At 43.5% G+C, this 25,949-nt stretch overlaps 1 protein-coding gene across 6 annotated transcripts in view; it reads right to left on the bottom strand.

Annotated features, from left to right (window-relative positions):
* The window catches only part of farp2 (FERM, ARH/RhoGEF and pleckstrin domain protein 2), a 146,080-nt gene extending 123,043 nt beyond the window's left edge, over positions 1–23,037 (bottom strand). For 3 of the 6 annotated variants that reach the window (XM_033031649.1, XM_033031652.1, XM_033031653.1), the window contains exons 1-2: positions 22,970–23,037; positions 17,629–17,850 (exon numbers count right to left, since the gene is read on the bottom strand). In XM_033031649.1, the coding sequence (XP_032887540.1) occupies positions 17,629–17,823 (195 nt within the window). In that variant the 5' untranslated portion in view covers positions 17,824–17,850; positions 22,970–23,037. Of the gene's footprint in view, positions 1–17,628; positions 17,851–22,264; positions 22,284–22,625; positions 22,760–22,833 lie in introns of those variants that run through there. The other 3 variants (XM_033031646.1, XM_033031648.1, XM_033031647.1) reach the window with 3 other exon arrangements.
* Positions 23,038–25,949: the final 2,912 nt, after the last annotated feature.

Here is a 25,949-nt window from a genome sequence, read left to right as displayed (position 1 = left end):
AAGTATTCAAAGTATTCAAAGGTTTTTATTTGTCACATTCACATACACCGAGGTGTAATGAAGTGAAATGCTTTTTGCCATTTTGCAGCACACAAAAAAAGAATACAGACATAATAATAATAATAATGGATGGGATTTATATAGCGCCTTTCTAATACTCAAGGCGCTTTACATCGCATTATTCATTCACTAGTGCCTCAGTCACACTCGGTGGTGGTAAGCTACTTCTGTAGCCACAGCTGCCCTGGGGCAGACTGACGGAAGCGTGGCTGCCAATCTGCGCCTACGGCCCCTCCGACCACCATCAATTACTCACACACATTCACACACAGGCAAAGGTGGGTGAAGTGTCTTGCCCAAGGACACAACGACAGTATGCACTCCAAGCAGGGATTCGAACCGGCTACCTTCCGGTTGCCAGCCGAACACTTAGCCCATTGTGCCATCTGCCGTCCCAATAACACCAATGAGTCTTAAACACAAAGAACATCCCCCCACAATGGCTCCCACCATGAGGGAAGGCACAAAGTCCAGTCCCCAACCCCAGTTCACCCATAGTCGGGCCTATTGAGGCCTCTACAGTTGCCTCTACGGAGGCCCGATGTTCCTGGCCGTTCTCGCCGGGTGGTGGTGCTCTGGCGTCGGGAGAGTCCTCACAGTGGCATGGGAACCCTGGAACGGCCGCCTCCGTACTGGAGGCCGCTGCTTCCGAAGCCGACAAGGCCGCGCCGGATGGAGCTCCACAACTGCCGATCTCGTCGCGAGATCCCAGGCTCCCGGTGTAAAGTTCGGCGCCGCCGCCCGCAGCTGGCCGCTCCGCGATGTTGTTCCCAGCGGTCTCAGCTCACCGGAGCTCCAGCGCGGCGACCCAGGCAAGGCATCGCCCGCTCCACGATAGCGCTCCAGCGCTGTGCCGCCGCCGAAGCCGAGGTTCTGGGCAGTCCGCGACAGGAAACGCCGCTCCAGGCCCGCTGGTAGGCCGCGAGGACGGGTCAAAGCTGCAGCCCGGAGAAAAGCTGCCTCTCCGACCAGGTAGGGACCCTGAAAGGCAGTTTCCCCCTTTCCCCCCCCCCCCCCCCCCCACACAAAAAAGTCTAGACCTCCAAACAAAACACTTTAACTAACTAAAAATAAAAATAAAACGGTGAAAAGACAGGCAACTGCTGGCTTTCCTCCTACATCCCAAAAAAATGTAGGTTTGTAGGTTAATTGTCCTCTCTAAAATTGCCCCTGGTGTTTAGGGAGTGGATAAGAAAATGGGATAACAAAGAACTAATGTGAACAGGTCAGTATGGAATCAGTAGGCCGAATATCGTATCTCTAAACTAAATTTAAACAATGGGTGCAGATACAGCACGTCAGGATGAAGAAGCTTAAGGAAGCATGTTAATAGCCTGGTACTTGAGCAGCTAACACACTGGTTATTATTTAGGCCTCAAGCAAGGATGAATGGAAGAGTGATGAAAGAGTCCCCAATCCAGGTTTGTTAAAATGTGAACATTGCTCTCCTAAGGAGCAGAATGCAACAATTTTGATGTGGATTATGCTTAAAGTTATTGAAATCAAGAATCCATTAATACATGGGAGAGTGGTCCCTACTACAATCAGTATCTATATCTCTAAATCATGCTCTATATCTCAACTAAACTAGATGCTGCCTGACCCATTGAGTTGCTCATGCACTTTGGTTTTTGTTCACAATTCTAGCATCTGCAGTTTGTTGAGTCTCCAAGAAATATACGCCATTGCTCCAGAGTTTATCTTACTATTGAGTAAGTAGCAGCTCCACAAGGAAATTAGATGCAGAAAAGGTTCGAAACAAATCGAGCGATGTGGGGTCAGTGGGCACTGAGATAAGCAATCAATCATGATTTTATTTAACGACAGAGCAGATATGAGGAGCCAAATAGCCTACTCCTGCTTCTGGTGCCTTATATCATGTTCAGTAACCCAAACTCACTAACAGTCCTCAATGAGATTGCAAAGTGTCCCGTGCACAGCATGGTGTCACTCCCAGACTCAAGACATCAACAACTTATACCTCGACCAGATCACTGGAATAGCTTCCAGTTGCATGCTCATTGCTTCAAGAGCCTAATACTTTAATACCTTCAGCCTGGGCATGCACATCCACATCTGATAAGCACCTGCTTAGCCATTCAGCACCACTCCTTAACCCAAAGGACAAAAGGATTGGAAGGAAATGGCAAGTGCTACATCGATTCCAAATTAAGTCACAGAACCTGCTCAAGGACATCAAATATTTACAAAGCTGATCTGACATAAGGGCTCAACAGTAAATGCAACTTGATTCCAATTCTCATTTAGCTTTGTGATTCTCTCCTAATAAAACCACTAAACACCCAAATAAAATTAGCAGTCCCAAGATGTCTGCATATGAAAGTGTCTTAAACAACAGCTTTGTACAATTAAGCGTTATTACCCCTCACCAATGGAAAAATTGAAAACCTAAGATTAGATTATATTTCTATACCTTGTAGAGACCGATGATTTAACCAATTCCAAATGACTCAAGAAAGCAAGTATCACCAAAGGTTATCAATAGTAGCCCACAATCTGATTACTGGGGTGAAGCATTCTCTCTCATACAGCAAAGAAATCAAAGTCCAAATTGATCAGGAGTTACAAAGTGCAGAAACCACAGCATTCACCTTTGTAATTAAGGTCCAGTTTTATGTCACTGTTGTCACTGTCCTTTAAAATGTTTGGCAATCTAGATATGCTCATTTGGACAACATACAACACAAACATTAAGTTGTTAGGATTTGTAACAGATTGGAATGCTCTCAACCCCTGCCAGATGGCTGTTATGGTCCATTTATATTGGGAACTGCTTCATGCACGCTCAGCTGTTTGGAAGAATGTGTTTGGCATTTGCCGAACTATAATATTTCACAGCAGAGAGCAGCCAGACTAAAATTAAATTTTCTTCATTGGCTGCAGAAGCAGACGGTCAAGGAACATAAATTCCCTAAATCCAAAACAAAAAGTTCAATTTACATTCTCAACGAGGTATTATTGTTGGAAAGAACATTGCAAATCAACAAATTTCTACAGTTACCCTACACCAGCTAGTAAATAAACTTGACACTAAACCAAATTTGCAAAAGAGTGAGGAAGAGCAGGCAAATATAATAACATTAAGTATAATTCTATATCTTAATTTAGAACATGAGGAGACCCCTAGACAAAGTGAACTAAAAGGATCAATTTCTGTTTGCTGGAAGGCATCTCAATATGGTGCAAAATGTTAAGATTTCAGGTCAAAGATCCTTCATCATAATGGCTCAGCTCAGATAACTGTCCCATGCCTAAATGTTAACTGCTTCTCCTTCCACACGTGCTTTCCGACCAACTTAGTGTTTCCAGCAGATATGACAGCATACGAGTAGAGTGTGAAAAATAGGGCTAGCATTTCAGGTTGATGGCCATTTAAACAAAGCTTAAATGCAAGGTTGAGAAATAGCACCTCATCTTCTGACTGAACACAGAAATTCCTTGTTCACATGAAGCTTATAGAATACACAAAATACATATAGTCACGAGAAACAATAAACACGAGTGCAAAGCAGCAGAATGGTACAAGAAAAAAAACTAGGATTTTAACCAGTTAATTCTAAGAAATTTCATATTTCAACTATTATGCATGAGAATACCTGAAGTAGAAATGCTTTGCTTTCACGCATTGCTTTAACAACCTTACTTTCTCCTAGATCATCAAGAGGCACCTGCTATTGATTCTGATCATTTTGCCACATGTGTGATCATTTTTCCATTGTCTCCATTGTAATACAAGGGCCCTTTGTAAAACATGATGCATTTCCAGAAACACCATTCTGCCATGATTAATGCTGGCCTGTTTCCAATAGGCCATCATTCCAATAGGCCATCAAAAATGGTCTCTGTAAACAGCAGCATTTTTGGAGAAGGTAAGTGGATAGACATCTTCATTGGCAGATCTGCATTATTTGTATTTCAAATATATTAATAATAACAATTAGCATCAATCTCTCCTTAAATAAATCATATTTATATATGATGTACATATAATTTATGTTTGTGTTTGTCCAAGTCTACGCCTGTGATTCTGTTGCAAACAAGATTTTTCATTGTGGTACTTCGTGGTACTTGTGCATATAACAATAAATTCAACTTGACTCCTGCTGCTCCCCAACATTAAAAATATATTTTTTAAAGCAAATAGCTTTGTAACCTAAACGAGTTAAAATGCATTAAACAAAACATTGCTAAATCAAGTGATTTAGCAATGTCCTGTATATCAAAGTCCTGTATATACAAAGTCCTGTATATCACTGTGGACTTATCAATTCTCTTTTACCTCTTCCTGTACATTTCACTTCTTTAAATTCCTAAATAGACTAAATATTTCTCAGCATTCTTCAGTTAATAAAAAAGTAGTTTGCTTGTATTGTCTTTAGGCTTTTATTTTTTTGATTAAAGCAATAAACTTGAAAAATGCAAAATAAGTTGGCCAATGAAAGAATGGGGCCTTTATGAATTATGGACGCGTGCAACTATTGTGGAATCATCTTGCAGCATTCACACTTGGCACATTCTATACATTAGACGGTCTCCTTATGTGCAGTATTATATTTTGCTTCTAGTTATAGAATGAGGCCAGAATTGGAGTGGGGGAAGGGGGAATTCACAGCTTGGATGCCACAAGCACCAGAACTTTTAAAATTAAGCGTTTAAAACCAAATTTGTACTCAGACTATGCCTATTACAATTATGTTCACTGGCTCTCTCCTCCGACTGAATGAGAAAGAAAATAAGAAAAATTGAATCAAAGCCCCAAAATAATTTATTTAAGATGGAAAGGATATGCTCTAAGCCTGCTTTTCATCATTACTAAGAGTTTTATTCCCATCATGACTAGGAGGGGGATTTTCTATGAAGCAGCACATTAGGGAAATCGGGAAAAAAAAAGAAATATTTGCCCTCTGCATTTTGCAAGTTTTGTACAAATATTATTGATTAACAAAATGGAAAGCACACTGTGAGCAATTAACTAAAGCAAGTCTTAACCAGGTTCCAGCATAGCCTTCAGCAAAAAAAGTGCTGGAAGAACTCAACAGGTTACATAGCATCTGTGGAGGGAATGGCCAGATGACATTTCAAGTCTGAAGTAGGATCCTGACCCAAAAAGTTGCTTCTCTATTCCTCCACAAATGCGTTCTCCCCAGCTGAGTTCCTCCAGAACTTTACTTTTAGCTCAAGATTCAAGAATCTGTATTTTGTGTATCCAGCATAGCCTTCAAGAGTTTAATGCTAACTCTTCAGCATTAAACAAGTTTACAACCAGAATGAAACTAACGCACTTTTTTTTTTTAAACGGTATAAATAAATGCAGTATCAGCTCATAGGAAATTGATTCAACCTATAGTGAAAGTGGGGAGGGTGTTTCTAGAATGCCAATGTGGACATCCAGAAACCACAGATGGGTCACCTATCCTTTTTCTCCAGAGAAGCTGTCTGAACTGCTGAGCTACTCCAGCACTTTTTGTCTACCTTTGGTATAAACCAACATCTGCAGTTCTTTGTTTCTACATTTTGGCTTAACTCTTCTGATGTTCTCCTGGCAGACCTTGCTCGCCCTCTACAAATTTAACCTCATCCAAAGATCAATGGAGACACAAGAGACTGCAAATGCTGGAATTGTGAGTTAAAAAACAAACTGCTAGAGGAACTCAGCAAATGTGGCAGCATCTGTGGAGGGAGTGAAGAGACAATGTTTTGGATGGGACCCTTCTTCAGACTGATGGTTTAGAAGAGAGACAGCTGGTAAAGAAGTTAGGAGAAGGGGAAGGAAGGAAAGGAAAATGGGCGACACAAATTAGACGGGGTGGGAGAGGTGTGGATGGAAATGATGGAGGAGGAGAAAGAAACTAGGTGATGGGAGTAGAGGAACTAGATGAAAGTGGGCAAGGATTGGGGGGGGGGGGGGGGGCAAAAATGTTCATGCCATTGGGTTGTAGGTTACCCAATCAGAATACAAATTTGCTTATAGTCTCACTCTGGCGATGGAAGAGACCAAGAACAGTCAGGTCATTGGGAAGAACTAAAATGTCCAACCCCAAGTATCAGCAGGCCTTAACACATAGAGTAAGTGTTCAGCATAGCGGTCGCCTGGTTTACGCTTTAAGTCATAGAGTTGTACAGTACAGAAACAGGCACTTTGACCCAACTTGTCCTTGCCGACTAAGTTGGCATATTGGGCTAGATGACAGCATTTGGCCCAAAAGCTCTTAACCCTTTCTATCCATATATCTTCCAACGGTCTTATAAAAGTTGTAATTGCAACTGCTTTCATAGTTTCCTCTGGCAGCTCCTTCCAAATACAACTACCCTCCAAGCTTGGTCTCACCAATGTAGAGGAGGTCATTTCAAGAGCAGTGAATGCAGTACACAAGTTTGGAAGAGGTGCAAATAAATCTGTCAACCTGGAAGGACTGTTAGGGTCCTAAATGGAGGTGTTATTCTTTAGATAGGGATCCAACCAATTCCCCTCAACTAACACTTTCCTCCATCTGGCAGAACTCCATTTCAGGGGACAGACCTCAGCTAATAACCCACTGACTACAACAGCTTTCTTTAATACACTTCCTCCCACCATCTTTTACAAGGTCGTCGTCCCTTTCTTGCAGTTTCTCAGTTGCCACCCCATCTGCTCTCAAGATGAGACTGTCCATTTGAGGACATCTGAAATGTCCATCGTCCTTCAATAAATGTGGTTCTCCCCACCATCCCCAACAGTTGTGACTGGAGCTCCCACCCGCATCTCCTCAGTTTCCTACAGTTCTGGTTTTGTCCCCGTCCCCAGACGGTACAGGGATGGTTTTGCACCGGTCCTTAGATTCAACCCCACTAACATCTGCATCCAACACATCATTCTGATTCCACCAAACAATCCCACCACCAGTAACATCTTACCCTTCCAACCTCTTTAAGCTTTCTGAGGAGACCAATTTCTCCATGACTACTTGTTTAAATATTCCTCACCATCCATCCCTCCCCCTTTCCAGGCACTTTCCCTGCCACCACAGGAGATGCACCACCCGTCCCTACACTTTCTCCCACAACTCTATTCAGGGACACCAATAGCCCATCTAGGTAAGACAAAAGTTTATTTGCAACTCTTCCAATCTCATCTATTGCATTCAATACTCTCGATCTGACCTGCATCATAAGAAAAAGTGCAGACTACCAACTGTTTTGCTAAACATTTGCGCTCTGTCCATCAGGACCTGCTGGAGCTCCCAGTTGTTAGCCATTCCCCTCTCCATATGAACCTGCCTGCTCACTGCCTCTTCCTTTGCCACAGTGAGCCACATACAAACTGGAAGAACAGCACCTCGTATTCCACTTGGGTAGCCTACAACCTAATAGGTATGTAAATAATTAATTTATTAGCCAAGTATGTAAAAAAAATTCTCATGAATATTAAATTCTCCAATTTCAGGTAACCACAAGCCGCCCCCCCCCCCCCCCCTTCCCCCCCCCCCCCCCCTTGTTCCTCCACACCATGCCCTATGGTCTAGTTCCTTTCCCCATGCATCTCCCACCTCACCGTACTCCACGTAAAGTGAGGTTATCCTACTTCTGGTGTACTGTGTGTAGTTCTGCTTGCCCCATTACAGAAAGGATGTGGAGGTTTCAGAGAGGGTGCAGAAGAGGTTTACCAGAGTATTGCCGGGGTTAGCAGGTATTAGCTACAAGGATTGGATTTTGGAACATTGGAGGTTGAAGGGTAACTTGATATACATGATGGTCAGAGCTTTTTTCCCCAGGGTGGTAATCCCCAGGGCATCGGAAATGTCCTCATTCTTCAGGGAACAGGGGTTCCCCTCCCTTACTATAGATGAGGCTCTCACCAGGGTCTCTTCAATACACCGCAACACTGCTCTCTCCCCATCACCCCACTCGGAACAGGGGCAGAGTCCCCCTAGTCCTCACCTTCCACCTCCCTAGCAGTCTCATACAACAAAGTCCTCCGTCATTTTCACCACCTCCAACGTGACCCCAACACTCGCCACATCTTCCCATCTTCCCATCTTCCCATCCCCCCCCCCCCCCCCCCCCCGACCCCCGCCCCCCCCCCCCCCCCCCCCCGCTTTCCGCAAAGACCGCTCCCTCCGTAACTCCTGGTCAATTTTTCCCTTCCCACCCGCACTACCCCCTCCCTGGGCACTTTCCCTTGCAACCGCAGGAGATGCTACAGTTGTCGCTTTACCTCCCCCCTTGACTCCATTCAAGGACCCAAGCAGTCGTTCCAGGTGCGACAGAGGTACACCTGCACCTCCTCCAAACTCATCTATTGCATCCGCTGCTCTAGATGTCAGCTGATCTACATCGGTGAGACCAGGCGTAGGCTTGCCGATCGTTTCACCGAACACCTCCGCTCGGTCCGCATTAACCAACCTGATCTCCCTGTGGTTCAGCACTTCAACTCCCCCTCCCATTCCGAATCCGACCTTTCTGTCCTGGGCCTCCTCCATGGCCAGATTGAGCACTACCGGAAATTGGAGCAGCAGCACCTCATATTCCGCTTGGGCATTCTGCACCCCAGCAGCTTGAACATTGACTTCTCCAATTTCCTGTAGCCCTTGCTGTCCCCTCCCCTTCTCAGCTCTCCCTCAGCCCTCTGGCTCCTCCACTTCCTTTCTTCCACCCTGCAACAGTCTGAAGAAGGGGTTTGGCCCAAAACGTTGCCTATTTCCTTCACCCCATAGATGCTGCCGCACCCGCTGAGTTTCTCCAGCACTTTGTCTACCTGTGGTAATGTCAAATATTAGAGGGCATAGCTTGAAGGTCAGAGAAGAAAAGTTTAAAGATTTGCAGGGCAAGCGTGATTTCATTTAAGACATTTTGCGATAAGCAGATAGATATGTAGGGAATGGAGGGATATGGATCACATGCAAGCAGAGGAGACTAACTTGGCATCATGCTCAGCACTGCTCCGGTGTTGTACTGTTCTATCTTCTAAGCATTAGACCTAAGCCTTTCTAAAATCTGATGCTATAACTAATTTCAAAATTAATCATTTGGTAACATTGAATTTAAGTTGGTTGCAGATCACACAAGCATTGAACAACAATAGATTTAAGGCATAAAATTGGCCATTCCAGTTTGCTCCCAAACAAAAACAAGTGTTAATCTCAACTATGTGAAAAATTCAGAAAAACTCATGTAATTTTTCAATTTCAATTTGCATTCTCAGTTCTGCTCTGGCACTTGAATGAACAATTGCAAGAAGCAGTCAGCCTCCTACTTCTTTCTCATACACCCCAGTGGCTTAGATTTGTTAAAAAGGACATACAATGGAAACAGTAATCCACATTTTTTGAATTACAGTCAGTCGGACCTTAAATGATTACAATCTCCCAATCACAGTTTAATGAACTGATAGCATTCTCTATTGCCAATGCAATACTTCAGTTTCAGGCATTTATTTTTCAAGATTCCAAAGCCAGTGAGATAGTGGAAAAAGAGAAAGAACAGAAACTAATTAAGAAACAATCTACAAATTTGTTTTAACCCAATGCAATGAAAATCACCAAAACTGTTTTTTTTCAGCTGCCACAGAAATCTCCATGAAATCAAGTCTGACAAAATGGCACTACAAAACTACCATTATGGATGGCTATCAGTCTCACGGCAAATTTCACAACAAATTTACATTATAACACATTTAAACTAATCTTGTGTTTTATTTCATCCTCAGAGTGAAACACTTGGACTACCAGGCATCTAATTTAAGAAAATCAAGCTACAATAAAACACCAATGAGATAAAAGACTAAATGACAGTGGTTTTAGATGGTGTTGATTGAATGAAAAATGGCCAATTACCAGGAATAACTTTCCTGCCCTTCTCTGGAGAGATGCCAAGCTTTTTATTGTAACTCACTCTCAGACAGGAGCTGGAACCAAGATCTTCCCTGGAAATTGAAGTACATTTAAGTACAGGATTGAATTCCTCATAATACATCATTAAGGCCTAAAGAAGGAATATGGAGAGAAGATGGAATAAACCAAGACTGACCAAGACTACCAAAGCAGCGAATCAGATATGAAATCAAACAACCCTTGAGAGAGGAGGCATTAGGATCTTATCTTGGAATTTTTTTAAATCATGTCCTCAAACTTCAGTAATATTGAATTTAAAACTGTTCTTCCCTATTCTTGCCATCTGCTTTTTTTTCCCAATCCAATTTTGTTTAAAATAATATATACTGCTTTTACTTAGGTTTCAGATGCCTTGAGCCCCTTCACATAATCACTGAACAAAATTCAGCTGGTGATTCTTGTTCAATTTCTTTGTCATTGGAATGCACATCACAATGCTAGTAAAGACTTTAGAGCATGACAATTCTGAAGTGCAGAAGGAAACAACAGAGAGGCATAGATTGGGTAGACAGTCAGAATATTTTCCCCAGAATAGAAAAATCAAATACTAAAGGGCATAGTTTTAAGGTGAGAGTGGCCAAGTTGAAAAGAGATGTGCAAGGCAATTTTTGTTTTACACAGAGAGTGGTGAGTGCCTGGAACACGCTGCCAGGAACAGTGGTTGAAGCAGATACATTAGTGGCATTTAAAATACTTTTAGATGGGCATATGGATATGCAGGGAATGGATCGAAATGGGTTATGTACAGGAAGATTAGTGATGGTTTTGGCATCATGCTTTGAACATTGTGGACTGAAGAGCCTATTCTTGTGCCATACTATTCTATGTACAAAATAATTGGCAGCACTGAGCTTCCAACTGTTCTGCACTCTCTGGTTCAAGGGTGGATAGTGTGTTTGTGACGCCGCAGCCCCCCCCCCCCCCCCGCATTGATGGGACGGGACACAACGGGTCCCACTTGGTCTAGTAACTATTAAAACTCTGATTTTGGATGTGTGTGTGCGTGCGTGCGTGTGTGCATTATTTCTCGAGTTATTAATCAAAATGTTCAAAAATGTAAAATAACTTAGAAAATGAAACCGCTGGCTTTGGCTGATTTACGTCACAATGGTTGCACATTGTGTTCACGCGCTGAGAGTCACATCGCCTGGCCGTGCCAATCTGCCTGCCTGTCGTCTACTCGCGCTGCAACTGATCTCTCTCTCTCTCTTCCCCCACCCCCCCCCCCACCCACCAAAACGGGCCCCCCTTGGTCTAGTGTACTCCTAAATCCCTCTGTTCTACAACACTCCCCAGAGCCCTACTTTGTCAGTCCTGCCCATGTAAGTGCTCCCAAAATGCAATGCCTCCAATTTCCCTGTATTAAATTCCATCAATCATAAGCCCACATTCCCAACAGATCAAGGTCCTGCTGCAAATTTTGGCAGCCATCTTCACTATCTACTATACCACCTACTTTTATGTCATCTACAAACTTGCTAACCATGCCATGTATGTTCTCATCCAAATTATTGATATAGATAATAAACAGCAATGAGCCCAGCACCAAACCCTGAGGCACACCACCAGTCACAGGCCTCCTGTCCAAAAAGTACCTTCCACTATCACCCACTCTTTCCTACCATGAAGCCAATTTTTCATCCATTCAGCTATCTTGAATTGATTGAATTGAATACTTGGTCACATATGACAAGTCACAGTGAAATACTTTGCTTGCATACCTTGCCACGGTAAGCAAATAGTCGCCCATAAAAAGGGTTACAAAGTTACAAATCCCCCTGTGCCAGTTCCCCCTTTGATCTTTGGCTAAGGCCTCAGCTACTCGGGATTCTCTCCTTGAATCCCGTGGGATCTAACCTTCTAGAGCAGTCTACCATGCAGAACCTTGTCAAATGCCTTACTAAAATCCATGTATACAATGTCTACAGCTCTGCCTTCATTGACCTTTTAGGTGTGAGACACAACCTCCCAGGTACAAAACTACGTTGATTATCCCTAATCAGCCTTTGTCCATCTAAGTGCATATATATCCTATCCCTCAGAATACTCTCTAGTACAGGGGTCATCAACCTACGGCCCCCTGACTGAATGCGGCCCATAACCTGAAATCATCCGGCCCGCAGGCGATTTTTTCCCCGTAGTTATCTGGCCCGCAGACTTCCGTCATCTCCGGTACCCTGAGGCCGCGGCGCACAGGCACGGTGACGCAAGGAGGCCTGCGCTGGCGGCCGCAATGGCTGAGCCGCCGAGCAGCTCCAACGCCACGCTCTGGCTGTACCACATCCTGCGCAAAGCCGCCAGCACGGCCGCGCACCTTCTGTGTTTGGGCTTCACTGTCAGGATCCAGGTTGTCAATAGGCCGGGGACGAGTGAGTTTGAGTATTTGAGCCACCGCCTTCAGGACAGAGCCAAGGCAATGGTCCCTAGGTGCGCCATGTTCATGAGCGCCCGTAACTAGGTGCAATGCTCCGGGTGGTGTCCTCGAAGGGGCGGGATCTATGTGAACACATGATTTGATGCCTTCCATCCGGTGCGGGATGGGGCGGGATCCATGTACACACGTGATAGATGTGGCCCGCCATCCGCTCACAGACAGACATGCGTCCTGGCCCGTATGCAGAACAAGGTTGCCGACCCCTGCTCTAGTGTGATAGCTATGACCTTCAGGACGCAGCCAGATTGGTCAATGATGGTACAGGTGCACAACCTTTTATCCGAAGATCCAAATAACGAAAACCTCCGAATAGGGGACATTTTTTCGGTCCTTGAAGAAAGGTCCTTGAAAACGTTCACCGAGGGCGGCCCGCAGAGGTGACAGCGAAACCTCCGGTCGGTCCTCGAAGAAAGGGGAACTAAATCCCCATTCATAAAAGAGAAGGTGAGGGTATATTGCGCGGGAGGGTTAATAATTGACAATATGCTGCTGCCTGCCCGCTGAGTTAAAAAGTTCCCACGGTAGCACGATACACAGTGTATCGTGAGTCTTGCGTGGGAACTTTTTAACTCAGCGGGCAGGCAGCAGCAGCAGATTGTCGCTGCCTTCAGTTTCAACCCACCTACACCCCTCTGCTTCCCGGCCATGTGTGTGACCCCTTCCCTCCCCTCTCCAGCTCCCCGCCCATTGCACCGGCGCGGGGGCTTTGCACTGTCTTCATGTCGGCGATGCTAGCAGGTCAGTGCCAGTCACCGGAGACGTCAGGACCAACGGGACACCGACCCCCAGGCCCACTGCAAGCACGGAGATCCCAGAGACCCACAGCCAGCAGCATCCCAACCCCGTTCCAACTCCAGAGGAAAACTGCAAACTGGCCGGAGACATCAGGACCACCAGAAGCCGCTCCCCGATGGGCCGCTACGGCGACAAGTGGCAGTTCGCCCACAGCCCCCTCATCGGGACACCGACCCCCAGGCCCACTGCAAGCACGGAGATCCCAGATCAGCAACTCCAGCCCAGCCCCGCTCCAACTCCAGAGGAACACGCTCCCCGTATGGGCAGAAGCTGATGGTGTACAAGGTACGTCTTGTTCTTGGGGTCGCGCAGCTCGGGCTGTGGGCGAACTGCCACTTGTCGCCGTAGCGGCCCATCGGGGAGCGGATTCCTCTGGAGTTGGAGGGGGAGGGGGGTATTGTGCTGTTTGATCGCTGTCTGCTATCCCAGGGACAGGGAGACAGGACGTTCACCGAGGGCGGCCCGCAGAGGTGACAGCGGAACCTCCGGTCGGTCCTCGAAGAAAGGGGAACTAAATCCCCATTCATAAAAGAGAAGGTGAGGATACATTGCGCGGGAGAGTAGGAATCCCAAGACAAATTTGAGTGAGCGTTCACCGAGGGTGGCCCGCAGAGGTGACAGCGGAACCTCCGGTCGGTCCTGGAAGAAAGGGGAACTAAATCCCCTTCATAAAAGAGAAGTGGAGGGTATATTGCCCGGGAGGGTATATCGCCTACCTGGAAGAAACCGGACATTTTTCCCAGGATGTCGTCTGCACACCAAAGCTCACCAAAGCTCACGTTTGACGCCAAACGCACGTCGCCTCTGCTGCACACGGATATAAGAGTGTGAAAATGTCCCCTAAGGGCATGTAGCCCCGCTAGGGTGACATGAGTGCGAGAGGTGATTCAATGCTGCGGTCACATTTATAAATTCAGGAATTCATTCAACACACTGCATTTCATACAGACATTTATTCTGCAAGAAAAAACTACATTGAAGTCTCAAACTCGCGACCGAGGAACTGCCGGGATCAAGGCGCAAACTCGCGACCTTGCGGATATGAGCCGAGCACTCTACCACTGAGCCAGCCATTAAAATCTACGCAAAAAAATTTCCATTCCGAAGACCGACAAATTCCGAATTACGAAAAGTGTCTGGTCCCAAGGCTTTCGGATAAAAGGTTGTGCACCTGTACTACCAAGCCACACCTGCCAGTGGATGGTGATGTTACCAACGCAGAGCACATGCGGTGCTCTTGCTACATTTAGCATTTCTTCCAAGTATTGCTCAACATATTGAGCACTTACTGAGTAGCAGAGGGAGGACAATCATAAATTTTGTTTTCCACGTTTAACTTGATACCATGAGACGTCATTGGGCCTTGAGTCAGTACTGCCTCCCACTGCGCACGACTATACACCCTCTCTCTAGCAAAACAGGCACACCCAGGAACTGATGGAGGAGGGCATCGTGTGCAAGCACAACTAGGTCAGGGTATCAGACCAGCCTTTGGTACAAGTGAAATACTCAGATGATAACAAGTTTGTGTGATTGGAGACCACAGGTCAATCCACAAACCTAACAAATACCTAACAGCCATAAACAAAATAGTGCTAACAATTTTCTGACATTACATCAGCACATTATGGATAATAGTACACCACCGCTATTACACAAAAAATACAATTTTCATTAAACCTATCATTAGTGTGTCACTGACCCTTCAAGTTATATGAAACAAAGCTCTTAAAATCATAAATTACCAGGAACATGAGAGCTTATATCTTTTGCATTTTGTATATTGTATATGTGATCTTGTATACCAGAATTGGTATATAAGATCACATCTAGGAAGCCTTCTACTTTATCTAAAGTACAACACGCACGTTTAGTTACAGTGGAACCTCAAGATTCCATATTTCATTGTTTTTTTAATACAAGTGACAACACAATTTGCTGCTATTTGTATGTGCCGGTCAAGACTAAGAAACCCAGCGTGTGAGTGTGAAAGATACATCTTCTAGATGCGCTGGGACGCATCCTCAGTGATGTGAGGATGTTTCGGGTCTCACAACATCAGACACCCTCGCCCAGGCGACCCAGCCGGGGTTGATCAGGCCCCGACTTGCGTCCCGGTAGCAACCGCCCACGTATCAGCCCTCTTAATCTCTGCGGCTTCGCTTGCGGATTGAATGGCCCACTTCTTTGCCAGCCCCAGAATGCCCAACTGGTTGAGGACTTTGCAGAGTGAGCGTCCTGCAAAGCCTCTACAGCCCACCTCTATGGGCACAACGTAATAATACTTAAGACAGCAATATTTCTGCCTCTACCACCCTTTCCATCAGCAAGTTCCAAACCTGATCACTGTCTGCATGAAAACCTGTTTCTTTATCTCTCCTCTGATCCATCCACCAATTATTTTTAATCCGTGCATATTTTTATTTGATCCTCTGTTGAAGGAAATAGGCCCTTCCTTTTTATTCTCAGCTAAGTTAACTCACAATTAAACCTCTACGCAGCATCCTCTGTGGCAAAGTAACCTCATTCTTTCCTCAAATCTATTCTACACATTTTTCAGTGCAACAATATCTTGCCCGTGACATGGCAACCTTTATTTTACACGCAACTCAACCTGTGGCCAACTAGCATTGTATACATTTCCAGCATAACCTCACTGTTCTGCCCAACTGATCAGACTATATTACACAGGCAAAAATCCCTGCATTATGGAAGGTTTGTGCTCCTAGAAAACAGGCCATATTATAGAACACAGTACAACACCAGAATAGGCCCTTTGATCCAACATGTCTATGCTGGCAAGATGCCACGAGATCTCTTATCTGCCTGCACATATTCAACATCCCTCCATTTCCTCAATATGCAACGCAAAAGTCTTTTTAATGCCATTATCGTATCTGTCTCAAACACTACCTCCAGCAGAGTGTTCCAGGCAACTCACCAGTCTCTGTGTAAAATAAATTGCCCCGCACATCTCCTTTAGACTTTCCCCCTCACATTAAAACTATGCTTGATTTCTGCAACGCAAAATTTTGTCATTTACACATGAATCAAGAAACGTAAGCTGAAACAAAAATGCGTGTTGATTTATTTACTTTTTTCCTGCATATGTATTCAAAAGAGAGTTAGATATAGCTCTTAAGGCTGACGAAATCAAGGGATATGGGGAGAAAGCAGGAATGGGGTACTGATTTTGGACAGACACAAAATGCTGGAGTAACTCAGTTCTTTCCTACTGATTTTGGATGATCAACCATAATCATATTGAATGGTGGTGCTAGCTCGAAGGGCCGAATGGCCTACTGCTGCACCTATTTTCTATGTTTCTATGCTTTTATTTAAATTTCATGAGTGTATTTTATTCATATCTCAAACTTTTGGGTAGTGAGTTGTGAGCTATGCAAGGGCAAATGTCCATAACCCGAATGGCCATAACACAAGGTCACCTGTAATCTTCTTACAGCCTAAAGCCTGCCTCCTCACTCACAGCATCTGCAAACTACTGTGCAACACCCCCAACATCTGCCTACATCATTAAAATAAATGTTAAACAGCAGTGACAATAGCCTAGCAAACACAAAATTACCCATCAACCATTACTGTTTGTTTCCAGCCACTAAGTCTATTTTTTATTCTCTCTTGGATTCATGGGCTTTAGTTTTTGGTAAATATCGGTCTATTACACAAGAATTTGTAAAAAGTCTTCCAAAATTCATGCTGACCGAATCAAATACAGCCTCTTTGTTAACGATTGAATTTTTTTGAGGGGGTTAGACAGATCTTTCCCTTATAAGGCCATGCATGATTATCCTTAATTAATCATCTTCTTTCTAATTTATACCTATTATGCCTCAATTCAAATAATTTACTCTAAAATTCAACTGACAGGCCTACAATTACTCAGATTACACCATTATACGTTTTTAAACAACGATAAGTGTTAACATCTTCCAGTCGTCGGCCACCATTCACAAAGCTGAGTGGATTGATAAATGATAATCAAAATCTCAGCAATTTCCACACATTCAAAAATCAAAAACCAGCCAGGCAATTTATCCACTTCCTCCAACCTCCGAACCTCTTTAACTGTTTTTGTTCCATGCAATATTTCGCTTCCTCTGAGTACATGTTGGTATTGCCTCTTATTTTATGAAGAAAGGCAGTGTTCATTAAGAACCTTATTTATATTTGCCACCTCCAGATATAGATAACCTATTTGATCCCTCCTTGTTAATGACCTTTTCATAGTTATGAAAGTTTCGGATTTTCCTTGCTACAATTCCAATAACAACAGTATTATTGTATCAAATCAAACAGGTGGGAACTATCTTTGATCCATCAGTACTTCCTTTCCTCAACTACCATTACAAGCTATATTTTCAATTTCAAAATAAAATACCAATTAGCTCAATTCCTGATATTTGTGGGAGGAAAAGGAAATAACCTCACCTCTACTTCAAACTGCTCCTGTATATCATCCAACAACTGAACCGTGAGTTGCATCCTTCTACCATGGGGTTTAAGAGAGGTTGATGTGGTGGCCATCAAGAGACTCTGACCTGGCTCTAGTGTACTAACTGCTGCATTTGTCAGTGCTCCAAGTCGAGCTCCAGGAGTCTGCAAAACCCGATATGTTCCTTCCATCTCTCACCAGGCGACAACACATATAATCTAGGAAAGAGAAAATAACAAGTTTAAACATATTATAATTGCATTTTAACTCTGCAGATAATATATATTGTTAAAACATTTTTCTTGAAAGGTTTTTTTGCTGAAATTACAGTGCAGTCAGTATGTGAAGTATACAAAAGTAATGTGTAAATATGTAGGCAAAATGTTAGTTACTACATAGCATAATTAGCAAATTTCCTGGTGATTATTTACTCCATTAAAAATTTAAATGACTCATTATCAAAAGAACTTTATGAAGCCCAGAAATCTTTATAAAGTCTGTTCGATAACGATCAGCTTACAATGGCCTTTCTGATGTTAGTAACAACTGCAAAGCCATTGTAAAGCACTTTACAAAGTAGCTCCAAAGTACAAAATCACAACGTCTAGCAACAAAATTAATACCATTTTGCAAACTTAATGGAAATGCAGATTGAGTTTTGCAATTCATCTTTCTATCTTTCTTCATCTTCACGTCTTTCCGCTGACTGGATAACATGCAACAAAAAAGCTTTTCACTGTATATATGTGACAATAATAAACTAAACTAACCTCAAGTCCTGGCAACATCCTTGAAATACTTCTCTGCATTCTTTCAAGCTAACAACAGCAGAGTGAACAAAATTGAACACAATACACCAAATGCAGCCTCACCAATGTCTTATACAAATGTAGTCTAACATTCCAACTTCTATACTCAATATCCTGACTGATGAAGCCAGCTATTCCTTCTCTCCAGAAATGCTGCCTTTCCAACTGAGTTACTCCAGCACTTTGTGTTCTACACAAGATTCCAGCATTTAGTTTAATTGTGATAGGATGGTTCAGTTGCCTGCTAACAGAAGGGAAGATACTGTCCTGAATCTGGAGGTTCCTTATGCCTTCAGATTATACCTTGGTGGCTTTCAGATTTTGCTGATTATTGCGCAAATTACACCATTTTGCTTTTTTACTACCTTATTTTTTGTTTTATAGCTTTGCCCAATTTCATATTTGTGACTTGCATTCAAATCGGAATCAATTATTTTCCAAAGTTGACAAAATTAGCACCTATTCTGCTGCACAGCAAGTCCAAATCAACTGGCTGAGGTAGAAAACCATAGGAACCGGGACAGCCTTTTAGACCCTTCATGGCTGACCGTGACTCAACTAATTTCTTCACATGTGTAGGAAGCAATTGCAGATGCTGGTTTATATTCAGGACAGACACAAAATGCTGGAGTAACTCAGCAGGACAGGCAGCATCTCTGGAGATAAAGAATGGGTGCTGTTTCAGGTCATTTCTTCACATCCCTTATTCTGTTATTATAAATCCTACAGGTATAAAAATTACAACTAGCTCAACATCAAATGCTGTGCACAGTATATCATTCCAAACCTCTGCACTTAGCAATGTTCATTCACAATAGCCCTGGCTCCAATTTTCAACCTATCCGTCCTACTCCCGGATACCTCAGATAACAGAAATACCGTTTACCTACTCCATCAATTCTCATATATATATATATATATATATATATATATAAGAAACTTCAACTGAATTTTCCACTTAATTGATGATTGTTGCACAACTTTTGTTAGCCAGAGCAATTTTCCCCCTTGTGCTTATGTTCAGATCTGTGAATCCTTTATGCTTCAGTTTTCAATTTGTACTAATTTGGACACCCATTTATTGTCCCGGCAGTAAATATACTCTGTTTTGCATAATTTCAATTTAACTTTTCTAATCTCCGTTTCATTCTAATAAATCTACAGTACAGTTCTTTCAGAAAAGGTCAATATATGCCACCTGTGGTATGGTGCCAGAAATACTAACAGTGCTCAATGTGTAGTCTAGTCAGGGTTTTGTATAACTTCTATGTTCTTCTATGCTGGGTATAAAGGCCAACATTCCATTGCCCATTTTGATTATATTTTATACTTGTCCTTGACATTTTAACAGAATGGAATCACACAAAGATAAGAGCAAAGTAGCGTATGCATCCACAATTCTCCATGAACTTCTACGTCCAGCTTTGCCTTTTGCAAGATACTCTATTCTTAAGATTCAAAGTGCACAGTTGATTTTGGCACTAATTTGCATACTCAAATAATTTAAATTTATCTTTCATTTAAAGCTTCCATCAACAATGCTCATAAAAACACCTATCTTTATATCATTGGCAAACATGGATACATAGCTTTCTATTCAGTCTGAAGAAGGGTCTCGACCCAAAACGTCACCTATTTCCTTCGCTCTATTGATGCTGCCTTGCCTGCTGGCTTTCTCCAGCATTTTTGTCTACCTTAGTTTTCTATTCCATCACCCTCGCTATTTATACATACAGTGAACAATTTCAACCTCAAAACAAATGCTTGTAGGGTCCTGCTAGTTTGCTGGTCAAAGTTGGATATTCACCCATTGCATCTATGTGCCAGGTCAATAGATAGCTGGAGTAACTCAGCGGGTCAGGCAGCATCTCTGGAGAAAAGAAGTAAGTGACATTGCAGGTCAGAACCCTTCTTCAGGCAAGAAAAGTCACCTATTCCTTTTCTCAGTGCAACCTCTGTGTAAACCAGCGTCTGCAGTTCCTACCAACACACGTTCATTCTATAGGGCTATAATGCTATAGGGATCCTACATATCAGCGAGACCAAGCGTAGACTTGACGATAGTTTCGCTGAACACTTATGCTCAGTCCACCTTGACCTTCAAGATTTCCCAGTTGCCAAACATTTTATCTCCTCTTCCTATACTGACCTGGGCCTCCACCACAGTCAGAGTGCGGCCACATGCAAAGTGGAGGAACTGCACCTTATATTTTGTTTGGGCAACTTACAATCTAGTGGCATGAACGTTGATTTCTCTAATTTCAAGCAACTCCTGCATTCCGACCCATCCCTTGTCTCTCCATCCTAGTCGTCCCACCAGTTCCATTATTTGCATCCTTGTATCCCTCTCATTACCACACCTTCCCCGGCCATCAATGGGCCATTGTGGATTCCCAGGTCATCTGTTACCAGCCTTGATTTGTTTTGGCTGTTTTTTACCTCCAGTTCCCCTCCTCCCCACCTCTACTTACAATCTGAAGAAGGGTGCCGACCCTTTTCTTTTTCTCCAAATATTCTGCCTAAGTTACTACAACATTTTGTGTCTAACTCCAGCATTCAGTTAATTTCATATTTCTCCCCAACAGATGCTGCCTAACTTACTGAGTACATTCAGTGTCTTTGATGCAGATTTCAAGCATTTGATTTTCCCTCTTTTTATATACTAACTTTCCTGGCCTTAAAGAAAGAGCTTTGCTTGTATTTACTATGTAAATGCTTCTAATATAGTGTCACGGGAGCCATGGAAACAGGCCATTCAGTCCACTGAATCGAAACCGACCAGCAAGCAACTATTTAATTCGGACACCATTTTATTCTCCCCACATTCCCATCACTCCACTCCACCCCCCAGATTATACTACAACCTATACTTTAGAGCTAGTTTACAGTGTACAATTAACCTACCATTCCACATTTCTTTCGGAAGTGTGAGACAATCAGTGGATGTGAAAACGCCATGCAGACAACACCAGACGTCAGGATTAAATCCAGACACTTATAAGCATCTAAGGTAGACACAAAATGTTGGAGTAACTCAGCGAATGAGGCAGCATCTATGGAGAGAAGAAATGGGTGATGTTTCGGATCAAAACCCTTCTTCAGTCTCGACCCAAAACGTCACCCATTCCTTCTCTCCATAGATGCTGCCTCACCTGCTGAATTACTCCAGCATTTTGTGTCTACCTTCGATTTTAACCACCATCTGCAGTTCTTTCTTACAATACTATAAGCATCCATACTAGTTGTGAATTGCGTCACCCTATGTTATCTCTTAATTGCGTACATAACAATGACTTGTAGTAACATATATCGTATGCAAAAAACAGAACTTGAATCTCATCATCAATGGTAATTTACCTTTCAAGCTGTCCTTTCACATTTCAAGACCAATAAGTGCAATCTTTTGGAAAGAATACTTTGCTCTACACATTCCAAGTTTAAGTTGAAAAATGAAATTCATGCCTGTAAAGCTGCACCAAGTAAAAATGCCAATGTTCCCGTCACTGTACATGACAAACACGCTCGACACTTGAGATCTGACGCTTAAACAGAAGTAAACTGTCATGACAACCAAGGCATACATCTCCCATTACAGAACATAATAGGCTAGTTCACACTTGAAGAAAGGTAAACATCATTCAACCCCCACACTTCCTTTTGCTTTGATTTAAGTCTTATTCAGGATTTCAATTAGAAATCCTATTACAGCACATTTACTCGAATACAATAGTAACACCTCCTGATCTCAGATTAATTATAACTACGTAAAATGCAGAATTATACAACCATAAACTGAGTATTTCACATCATAAAACCCACTCACGTTCTCTCCCACTATCCCTGCTTTCCCGTTGACAATAAAATATATTATTATTATTATCATTTATTGGACAAGACGGTGCAGTTAAATTATTAACATGTGATTAAATTATTAACATACAACTTAAAACAATCAGGATTTCAGCCAGCAATCCTTTCCAACACTGCTTATATTAATTGTTAAACGTGGAGATTTATCAACAATCGGCACTGATATAGCATATTGTACAAATAACGATGGCACCCCACATAAAAAAAAATCAACATATGAATAATGATCAATGAACGGTTGACGATAAAAACCGTTTTCGTCACTTTTAACGCCGCGAACGGTCCAAACTGAGTATTAGCAAATAAATATTTACATAGGTGATCGATGGGAGGTGGCATCTGTAGAGTTAACATTTCAGGCTAATGCCCATAAATCAGAAATTACAATTAAACGAAAAGCCTTTAGTTAAAATCATTGTGTTCGATCGTGTTCCATGGAAGGGAATTTGATGAGTTGATTGCAAAATGTCTTTGCTAAAGGTATGGCCCCGGCAGACCATCCCTACCCCTGCACCAACTCACGTTGTCTCCCACTATCCCTGCTTACTCGTTGCAACACGATCCCGATCCCGATCCCGGGGCTCCAGAGCTGGACGACGAGCCAGCTCTAATCTCAGGGCCTCATTCCGATCCCCGCCGACACCTCCCTCAAGCTCACCTCACACCTGGACGAAGCTCCGCTCCCCGCACCCGGCCGCCATCTTACTCGCCAGTTGCGCCACTCGCTGATTGGTGAAACGCTGCGTCTCGTCCGCCCAATTGAAGCCCAGCCTCACCGCGGCCGCGCCCTATTTGCCGGCAGCATTCCGCATCCTATTGGCTGACGTTTCGCAGACGTGTCTTATTGGCCAGTGGAATCGGCTCCCTGAATTTTATTGGGTGAAAGTGACGTTGTGATTAAGCTAAGGGGCCCTTGCGGACGGGACAGGGGCATTTTGATGGTCAGAATCACCCATCACACTGGTCCCACTGGAGATGGGATACAAGTGAGAGGCTGAGAGAGTTCTCAAAGGAGACCCCAGTCAGACATCATTAAATATCGCCAATGAGCATTTCTCCTGATTACTCTCAGTTGATCATGCTGAACAATAATTCGAATTTGGGAGAGAAGGAATATAGCAAAGGTCGACAAAAAAACTCAGAAACTCAGCGGGTGAGGCAGCATCTATGGAGCGAAGAAATAGGCGACGTTTCGGATCTAGACCCTTCTTCAGACTGATGTGGCGGTAAAAAGAAAGGAAATGGCGGAGACAGTAGGATGTGAGAATGGGAGGGGAGGGAGGGAGGGAGGGAGAAAGCAAGGACTACCTGAAAGTGGAGGTCAATGTTCATACAGCTGGGGTGTAAACTACCCAAGCGAAATATGAGGTGCTGTTCCTCCAATTTGCGGTGGGACTCAGTGTTCCAGGTGTCAACTGCTCTACATCGGTGAGACCAAGCGCACGCTTGGCGATCGCTCCGCTCAACGCCTCCGCTCAGTTCGCAATAACCAACCTGATCTCCCGGTGGCTCAGCACTTCAACCGCCCCCCCCCCCCCCTCCCATTCCGAATCTGACCTTTCTGTCCTGGGCCTCTTCCATGGCCAGAGTGAGTCCCACTACAAATTAGAGGAACAGCACCTCATATTTTGCTTGGGCAGTTTACATCCCATTGGTATGAACATTCATGTGCAGAAATCACTTTTAAAACATGCGGGGGGAGGGAACACAAAGAGGAAGGACATAGAGGGGAGAGAGGAGCGATTGCACGTTATAACATGCTGCTGCCACCGCCGAACGCTGCCCCACGCCGCCGACCCATTTTGGCCGCAACCAAACAACCCCAACCCCCCCACATTGCACCCTTCTGCATGTCGGCCCTGTGATGGCTTGGCTCTGACAATTCGAGGAACCTACCCTCTCTTTGCCCTTCACTCTAACGGGAACGTACATATCCTGAGCTTTCTTCAGTACACTTTTAAAAAATCCCACTTGGCCTGTTGTTCCTTTCCCCTCTAATAACCTGCTCCAGTCAACTTGAGCGAGACCTTCTCTCATACCCTCAAAGTTGACCTTACCCCAGTTGAGCATTTTAACACGTGGACCCTCTCCGTCCCTATCCGTAACTATCTTAAACCTAGTCGAACTGTGGTCATTGGTCCCAAACGGCTCCTCCACGCACACTTCATTAACTTGCCTTCCTAATTACCCAATACTAGCAGTGCCCTCTCACACGTGGGGGCCTCCAGATACTGCTTAAGGAAACTCTCCTGAACACTTTTGTGGAATTGCACCCCATTTAAACCCTTCACGCTATGATTTTCCAAGTCTATATTGGGAAAGTTAAAATCCCCTACCACAACAACCTTATTTGACGTGCAGCTGTCTGCAATCTCCCGGTACATTTGTTCTACTAATTCCCATTGACTATTCGGGGGTCTGTAGCACATCCCCAAAAAGGTGATCATCTCTTTCTTGTTCCTCAGCTCCACCCATATAGCCTCACTAGACGAACCGTCCGTAATATCACCTCTGAACACAGCTGTGACATCCTCCTTAACCAACAATGCAATCCCCCTCCTCTTTTTTCCTCACCCCTGTCTGTCCTGAATCTCCTGTACTCTGGAACATTGAGCTGCCAGTCCTGCACCCTCCCTTAACCGCTGAATCAGGCAGAAGTTTTGAGAGGTATGAAAATCTACTGCTGAGTTCCTATAGCAGTTTTATTTTGTGCTGTGGCTCACCATTTGAGCATCTGCAGTCTCCACTAAGTTTCCATCATCCACATGAGCCTTAATTTTAACTGATTCCATCTTATTTGAAAATGTAATGAAAAGACTGCAAATCTACATTGCAATCTGTTTGTGTTAGTTGCTTCCTCAAAATTACAGAACATGGATAGTGTACTAAAAAGTTTGGGTAGTTCAGCCATCTAAATGGGTCAATAACACCTGCACAGGTATTCCTCAATTTAGAAACATTTCTGATTCTATGTATTATAGAATTAGCTCTTTACATTTTTTGCCATAACAAATGAAAATTCAAAGTCCAATCTTCCAGTGGTTGAGTAATCTATCAAAAAAGTAGGAATATTGACACATCAATATCATGTCATTCCCTCCCCTTGCATTGAATAATATTGTGAGGAATAATCTGTGTAAAAAAGCCATGCTTACAGTCAGAAATGCATCAAAGCATTCCATTAACCACAACATCCAGGTAGCATTTTTGCCTCTTTACATAATTTTATTGTTGCAACCCATGGACTGCGCTGCTATTGCTACATTCAGGGCTCATTATGTGCAGTGTGTAATGTGACATGTTATTTCAGAATTACATGGCAATGACAAACCCACCATTCAGGAAGTTAGGAAACCTATAATATCAAGGTCTACATCACAGCATGGGATAATGTAAATTATGCACCAAGAAATGTAGAAAATGCTATCAAGTGCAAACGTATATGGTAACACCACCATTATCCCAGCTTCAAGAAAATGGCTGTCAGGTAGAATACTGAAAGTTGCCACTGCCACCATCACCTGAACACCAATAAAAAATCTGCCACTCACCTTCTCCTCCACCAACTTAGTATGTAAACCCATCTCAAATTATGAGAGGGCAGTTCAGTCCCTCAAACCTATTCTGCCATTCACTAA

This window comes from Amblyraja radiata, chromosome 13 (assembly GCF_010909765.2).
Source record: "Amblyraja radiata isolate CabotCenter1 chromosome 13, sAmbRad1.1.pri, whole genome shotgun sequence".
Lineage (NCBI taxonomy): Eukaryota > Metazoa > Chordata > Chondrichthyes > Rajiformes > Rajidae > Amblyraja > Amblyraja radiata.
This window is presented reverse-complemented; position numbering and strand designations above follow the sequence as displayed.